The sequence below is a fragment of the Poeciliopsis prolifica genome, unplaced genomic scaffold, assembly GCF_027474105.1.
Source record: "Poeciliopsis prolifica strain line A6 unplaced genomic scaffold, Auburn_PproV2 SCAFFOLD004, whole genome shotgun sequence".
Classification (NCBI taxonomy): domain Eukaryota; kingdom Metazoa; phylum Chordata; class Actinopteri; order Cyprinodontiformes; family Poeciliidae; genus Poeciliopsis; species Poeciliopsis prolifica.
Genome location: NW_026562379.1, coordinates 16,390,830 through 16,398,416, shown reverse-complemented (window position 1 = coordinate 16,398,416; position 7,587 = coordinate 16,390,830). Strand labels below are relative to the sequence as shown.

Genomic DNA, 7,587 nt, shown 5'->3' with positions numbered 1-7,587 from the left:
GTTGAACTCAAGTATGAGTCGCACTTATTTTTATTCAAGTAAAGTAAAAAGTATTTTGTAAAAAGTCTACTCATGTACTCAGTAACTGATCAAATTACCAATCATTTAATATTTAGAAATTTTAACATCATCAAACGGACCAAAATGTAAAGTTACGTGGAAACTTTGGTATTTTAAGGACCAAAAATGGCAACAAATTATATATAAAAAAACAAAAATTAACACAATCAGGCAAAATAAAATGTTTCCAAATCAGTTTTTTTTTTTCAATAAAAAACTGACAAAACTTTAGCAAAACCTGCAGCTGTGGTTTCTGAGTCTGGTGAATTTTTGGTTAAAACACGTTTTGTTTTTCATTCAATGGGAAGAAAATCCAAAAATGTCACTCAAGTGAGAGTAGAAATACGTCATAAAATGACTCAAATAAAAGTAAAAATACTCCTAAAAGAAAATGATTTCTTTTAAAAAAGTCACTCAAGTAAATGTAACTAGTTACTACCCAAATCTGTATATAAAAACATGTAAATATATAAATGTAACCGTCTGAACGAAGTTCTCATGTAACGTTTATTCTTTAGCAGAAATGTTATTGAACTCAACAGGTTGAGTGGCACAAAGCTGTTTTTGTTCATATCTGCCGGTTTAAATGATTCTTTTATATTATTCATTTCAAAAATCCAACCAGGGACTGGATCTGCAATGCTGGACTAGCAATAGAAACAAATATTAAACATTGTTTTATGTCATGTCACTGCTCAACTAGAAACTAGAATTTGTGTCATTTTAACAGCCAATTTAGAAGCTTTTTGAGAATCTGAATATTTCCTAACAAGCTCTGGATTTTTCTTTGTGGGAGAATCAGATCGCCGTATCGATGGTTTCCATACAAAATGTTTGGATTGAGGTGTTTTATATGAAAGCAGGTGTGTCCAAAATGTGGGCCGGGGGCCATTTGTGGCCCTTGGACTGATTTTCTATGGCCTCCAAACTGCAACCCTGTCCCATCAAGAAAAGGCATTTGATGCAGATGGAGACTTTTTATTTTTAAATTAACATAATTTTAAGCACAACACAAAGTATTTACATGTTTTCATAACCAATCTTTGAGTGTAGAACTATGTCTCTTTACTGAAAAGGCAATTTTGCTGCAACCAAGACAGTTATTTATTTAAATAATTAATATAGCAAATGTTTTGAAAAAAGTGAACCAAATCCTGCTTGTTCAATGAAATCCAAAAAAACTTGATTTATTTTTGTATTAAACTTGATTTAAAACAGCCAATGTGGAAAATGCGTTCAAGCTTTGGATCCATTATGACAGAAAAAAAAAAATTATTTTATGTGCTTTTTTCTCTTAAAAACTTTTGACTTTGCGATGAACTTTATTTCATTACATGCAACACATTCAGATTCTTTTTTAGTGAAAATGCTGTTTGTTTTTTACAAACAGTTCAGGATTTTTCACTGATGGCGTTTTGACTGGAAAGTAAAACTTTCATTATGACACTTATTCTTGATCCTTTAAGTCAAAGTGTCTGTATGTTTTCAAAGCCTGTGCATTCATTATTAACTGTTTCTAAAAACACTAAATCAGCAGAACAGACACCATGATACATTTATTTCCTCCACTGAAACATTTGAATCAACATTCAGACTCTGTGATTTCCCCTTTCACCTAAAGGACCTGCTGTCTTGTTCTAGAATAAAGGCGGGTGATGCATTCAAGGCCCCGTTGGACACCAGCAGGTTTCTGCCCCCACTCATCCTGACAGGATGTGGTTTGGCAGCTTTTAAATGCTATGTGGTCGACGCCGGGGCAGCTGCTCTGCTTACGGTTCATCTTTTGGCTCTTCACACATTTCGGCTCATCAGTGAGTGAGCGACGGATTGCCCAGCGTCCGGGGTTTGACGCAGTCTCGTCTGCAGAAAGTGAAATCCCCTCAGAAAGCTGTGAAAATGTTCAAAGCGGTGAAATAAACACCTGTGTGATGTCAGCGACACATTTTGAATAGGATGACTGTGGGACTGACGTCAAAACGACGGACATAAAACATTTCGCACGAACATCGCCCAAGTACCCAATTACGCTTCCTTGAAAAGGTTTGGATAAAGCTGTGGCCTACACAAAACATGTTCTTCATGTTTTTGTGCCAAGATAGTTTTAGTTGTTTTAAGGCCTCTTGTCACTTTAAATCCAAATAAGCTGCTTACCTGGCCATTCTCTTTTGAAATCTCAACATTTACACTTGCACATGAAAATGGCTGGACAATTATACAACCGTACTTCTTTGAAAAGCAGAAGTGGAGCTTCCTGCGCATCCAACTAGAATGCAGACAGTCATTTCTGAATAAGTCGACGAAACAATTGTCTTGGTCAGTGGTAAACCAGCTGACCAAACGTGCTGGATCTCAGCTTGGGTTGCTAGGCAACAGCGCAGCGCTGTTGCTATATAACTTTATAACAAATATATATTTTTAAATATCTGTTGACACTGTCACTATATCTTGAGAGTATGAGAAAGATTCTTCAGATACTAATCATAGCTCAGAAAGAAGGTGGAGGAGATCGATGTTTTTTTTTTATATCACATTCTCTGTCTATTGTCAAGTCATGGTTTTTACAAATATTTTAAAATCATATATTTTATAAAAGTTACATACTGTCACTTTAACAATTGGGAGTTGGGCTTTTTAATGGCTTATTTTCCAGAGACCAAAAAAACAACAACAAACATTAGCTTATTCCCAAAATTCACCACTTTGGATGGTTTTAGGATTGGAAACAAAAATTAAAGTTAAAAAAAAAAGTAATTTTGTGTAACAAATCCCTTTAAAAAAAAAGATGGGTGTATTTTATTTCGATTGAACATTATTCCGTAAGAAAACCAGAAGGTGCAGCTCATTATGATAAAGTGTGAACCCACGGGCAGCTCGCGGGCGCCTCGTCACCACCAGGTGAAGGTGAGTTGGTAGAAGAAGTCGTAGCTCTTGGACAGGAAGCCGCGCTCGGGCGCGTGCGCCTCGATGCTGACGTTGTAGCCGCGACTCTCGATGTCCATCTTCACGCAGTCCAGTAGGTCCCTGACGGACGGCTCGGCCTTCCACGGCCCGAACGTCACCGCACACTCCTTTCCGGCCTCCAGGCTGTTTACGGCGTTGTCATAGAAACCCAGGTCCTCCTCAGTGCGCATGACGCAGATGAGGATGGTGGAGCGGCGCGCGGCCACGGCCTCCGCTCTGGCAATACGGATCAGAACCTAACGGAAGATTTCAACGTTTCTAAGGGCTTGTTGAATATTCGACAAATTCAAAAACGAGTGGAATAAAAAGGATGAACGAATCAAACAGAATTATATACGAGAGAGTGTAGGAACTCGGCTAACATAGCTATGTTAGCCCTTTTTCTTCCCAGAGCTCCAAAATGTCTTCTTCGTCTAAATTCAAGTTCTTCTTCTACGGATTCTAAAGCATCATGGGATATAGAGTCCATTCTATTAAAGGGCCACAAATACTCCGTTTTGAAATAGATCCTATCAAATGCTAACAAAGTTTATGAAATAACTGCAACTCAAATAGTTACTTATTCAATTAATGGCTATAATTGGATAATTAATGATACACATTAGCTTTGTGGTAATGTGCAGCTAATTGTAAATTAATTTTATTAAGTCGTATAAAAACCTTACGTGGTTCTTTTATTAATTAAATGGACTAGAGTAGAATAAAATAAAAATACTCTTTCCTAAGTAGCGGTCATGGCATGTTGCTATGACAACAATGAACAGAACAGTTAAAAAAGGGGGTAAATTTGTACTTAATTGATTAAAGTTTTGGGGAAATTGTTGCAGCTGAAATTGAGTGAGTCTTGATTTTTATTCATACTATTTATTTTATTTTGTTTTTATTATTATTTGTCTTTATCAAACTTAATGTTTCTTGTTTTATCACTCGGCTACCTGTCAGGAACCACTTTGGTTGACTGAGGTTGCTGCAAGTGTAAACTTTCACTTGGCTATATGAGGAAAAAAAAAAGAAGTAAAGAGGAGATGGTTCTGGGATAAAAGGAGCAGAGTTAAAAACAGGAAGCAGCTGACCTCGATGTTTTCTTTGTAGTGCGGGACTCTGGAGAGGAACTGCTGTCTTCCCACCAGCTCCCCAAACAGCTCAGGCGTCTCCTCCAGACGTTTGATCAGCGGCTTGATGTTATAGTGGACCGCCTCTGTATACACCTGAACACACACACGGGTTACAATGCAGGGCTGGAGCTAACAGTTATATTAGCTATTGATTCATTTATTGATTATTCTGGTGATTCTGCAGATTTTTAATTTTAAAGGGGCAGAATTATGTGTTTTCCAGGCACATCGTGCCATTTTCCAGCTCGATCAAGTAACTATGTTAGCTTCTGTTGTAATTGAACACCTTGAAATTGGGCCTCTGTCTCTTTAAAAACTCCACCTTCAGGAGGATCCCACAAGGCTACTCTATTAACCTCTTCACAACATTTTTACCGACGTTTCACTGAGAAGTAGCTCCTATAATGAGCTCATTCCACTAGGCGTTTGCTAATTGCTGCTGGCTAGTCTGAAGGAGTAGAGTGGGAGAAGGCTGCTCTGTGAGACGGTTGAAAACTGCAGCTCTGGGAAGGCATTTTTACAGCTGAATGATTGCCATGGAGATTAAAGGATTTCTCAAACATGCACAAAAGAACCAGTGCAACACTGTAGGTGTGTTTTTGATAAAAGTACATTATCACATGATGTAAAGCTAAAAAAATTCTGTTTTTACATTATAACATCATAAAGTGGCACATTTTGCAGATTCACATCAACATTCATGCTTAATTTATAGAATATTAGAAATATATTTAGAAATGCAGTTAAACATAATTCAGCTTTTTTTTTACATAAGAAAATAAACATTTTATTGCATAAAAATGCAATAACATTGCATTCTTTTTATTTGTAGGTCCATTTTAAAAGAAATACTTCTAACATCAACATTTGAACAGCTTTTCTGCTTGACTTATCAATACAGTGTAGGGTTGATTTATTGATTATTTTTGGGTTGACCAACTAATAAGAAAAAAGTGCTTCATAGCAAATTGCAGATGAAGCTGAAACTGTCACTCGAGGAAATCTAGGTAGAGAAGGGTTAAATGCAAAATGTTTATATTTTTTGTACATTTTTGACTCAATTGCTGCTCTCAGGTTCTTGTTCTTTCAACAGTTACCCTGTTTTGAGTCTGTATACTCCAGTTAATGATTAATTACTGAATCAGTTGATGATTATTCCAATAATTGATTGATTTGATTAATCGTTGCAATCCTATTACAGAGAGATTTAAAAACAACTCTTCATCGCCTCAGACCTCCCGGATGTTTTTCGTCGGCAGCTTCTCCGACCTCAGGAACTCCAGAACGGCTCCGAAGTGGGAACCGTCGCGGTCGATGAAGTAGCGTCCCTGACCGTCGGCGCTGACTTTGGGCTGAGAGCCGCACAGCTCCGCCACCTTGGAGTCCGGGTGTCTTCTGAGCGTGCTCAGTGTGGTGCTGAACAGGTGACCCCCGACATTTAGCTGAACCACAGGAGAGTGCTGAGGTAGGAAAACAATCACAAAGAGTGTTAAAACAACCAGACAGAATCAATTCAGTGTATTTATGATGCATTGAAGGAGGTTAAAATGAACATTTTACACCTTTTTATAATCCATTTGGGTTTCAGCTGCTTCTAAAATCATCCCAATTGTTTTATTCTTACAACAAGTTCCAGATAATATTGCAATAAAAGTCTCAGAGTAAATCCACAAATTATAACTTATTATAGTTATGTGATCAATTTAATGAAACCGCAAACATTTGTTTAATATAAATAATGAAACATTCAAAAGTTCTTCACTTAGGGAAGTTCTTCCTTAATTAAATAATTGAATTGGTGAAAGTAGTTAAAATTTGAATCAAATATATAGTAAAATGCTTCTTTTGTTGTTATTATTATTGTATTGAAAAGCAGCTTCTAGTGCAAATGTTTACTTTATAAGACATAACTAACTTACAAGTAACTTTTCAACAAGATATAAGGACTTGTTTTAAATCAAACTTTCTTAGTATTGAGGAAAACGTTCTAGTTGCAATGGCAGATTTTTTTCACTTTAAACATGGGTGGCAGATTATTATAAGTGAAATAATCTAGTGAAACTAGTATTTCTCTGCGAAGCTACTTGTCTCATTAATTAGATTAACGGGGTAATACCGCCATCTGCTGGTCGTTTTGGTTCCTGCTGGTGATCGTGCATATACTAAAATACTCTATACCATCATCCTCAGATCACTTCCTGTCGTCTTCTTCATTTTTTCGGCCAGCAGTAACATCCTGAGACTCAAAACATAATCACTCGTGAAACAAAAAAGTGTTTCCACTGATGGGTTTTTATTAAGCTAACTCAATTTTTTGTAGTTTGAAGGTCAAAGGAAAGGCAACTAGTGTGTACATAAAATAAACCAGAATTTACTTGCAAGCATTTATTGCAAGGGAACACAATGAGAAAACAAGTTCATGACGTTCTGCAGCACGAGACCATAAAGACATTTATGAAATAAATTCTAGATTTAAATAATAGTTTGTACCTTTTTTATATATGAATATAGACTGTTTTATGTTTGTTGCTTTTTTTTAACGTTCCTTTTGGAATTGAGGCACATTTGGCTTTCCATACAGCTGGGCGATTCAAATCATTCTTACATCTATTTGAGGTTAAATGTTTTTGTGCTCTTCATATAATTGTTTTAGGCCATAAAGACCAGATTTGGAAAAGCCATGGGCGCCATTTGTCTTTTAGCTCTGTGAAACTGTAAGACTGAGTCAAGACAGCTGCAAAATGTGCTGCAAAGAAACAGCACGTTTTTACCTCCAATGCAGGATTATCAACTAAAAATGAACAACAATCAGAGGTTGAAGTCATTTAACTTGAGTATTACTGGTAGCTCATTCCTGCTTGAGCCTCACGTGAGTCGACAAACTTGTTCTCCGCTGATTTGACGAGACTCCAACTCAGTCAGATGTTATCAATCAAGGATACGTTTGGTTAAATCACCAAACTTATCAATAACTGGTAATCTACTCTACAAATACTGTATAATTTGCACCCAACCGCGTCACTGTGCACAAACTAATATAAATAGTGAGACCTGTATGCGATCCGATCTGAACTTCCACACACACACCTGTCTGTCCCTCGGACAGGTAAAACTTCCAGCTTCAACCCGAAAACAGCTAAAATCATCGCGATTCATCAGTAAGATTTCCTACCGACGGGACGGATGAAGGTTGTCGACCAGGTGGTTTGCAGTCCGGCAGACTCATCTTGGGTCCTCTGAAAGGCCAGGTGGGACCGAGGAGCCGAGCAGGTGGCAGCCAGGGGGCGTGGCCTAACCCGGATCCAGCCGGGGACTTTGGGACGCTGGGAAGAGGTCTCACTCTGCTGCATTTTTAGAAACCGGTCTGAGGAGCATCTCAGCGGACAATGAAAATCACGTCAGCAACCAATTACTAAGATTTACTCATAAACACAACAAAAAGACACGGAGC

General features: G+C 37.5%; 1 protein-coding gene across 1 annotated transcript; it reads right to left on the bottom strand.

The window, feature by feature from the left end:
* Positions 1–494: 494 nt before the first annotated feature.
* On the bottom strand, positions 495–7,416 carry kctd14 (potassium channel tetramerization domain containing 14). Its single transcript, XM_055028494.1, has 4 exons — positions 7,309–7,416; positions 5,372–5,596; positions 4,095–4,229; positions 495–3,257 (listed from the first exon to the last, which is right to left on the bottom strand). Exons 1-4 carry the CDS (start codon positions 7,360–7,362, stop codon positions 2,946–2,948), a joined length of 726 nt encoding a protein of 241 aa, XP_054884469.1. The 5' UTR covers positions 7,363–7,416; the 3' UTR covers positions 495–2,945.
* Positions 7,417–7,587: the final 171 nt, after the last annotated feature.

Coding starts and splice junctions, on each gene's coding strand:
- kctd14 (XM_055028494.1), bottom strand. CDS start 7,362: ATGAGTCTGCCGGACTGCAAACCACCTGGTCGACAACCTTCATCCGTC. Junction 5,597..7,308: donor AACCTTCATCCGTCCCGTCG/GTAGGAAATCTT, acceptor TTCCTACCTCAG/CACTCTCCTGTGGTTCAGCT. Junction 4,230..5,371: donor CGACGAAAAACATCCGGGAG/GTCTGAGGCGAT, acceptor GTGTGTGTTCAG/GTGTATACAGAGGCGGTCCA.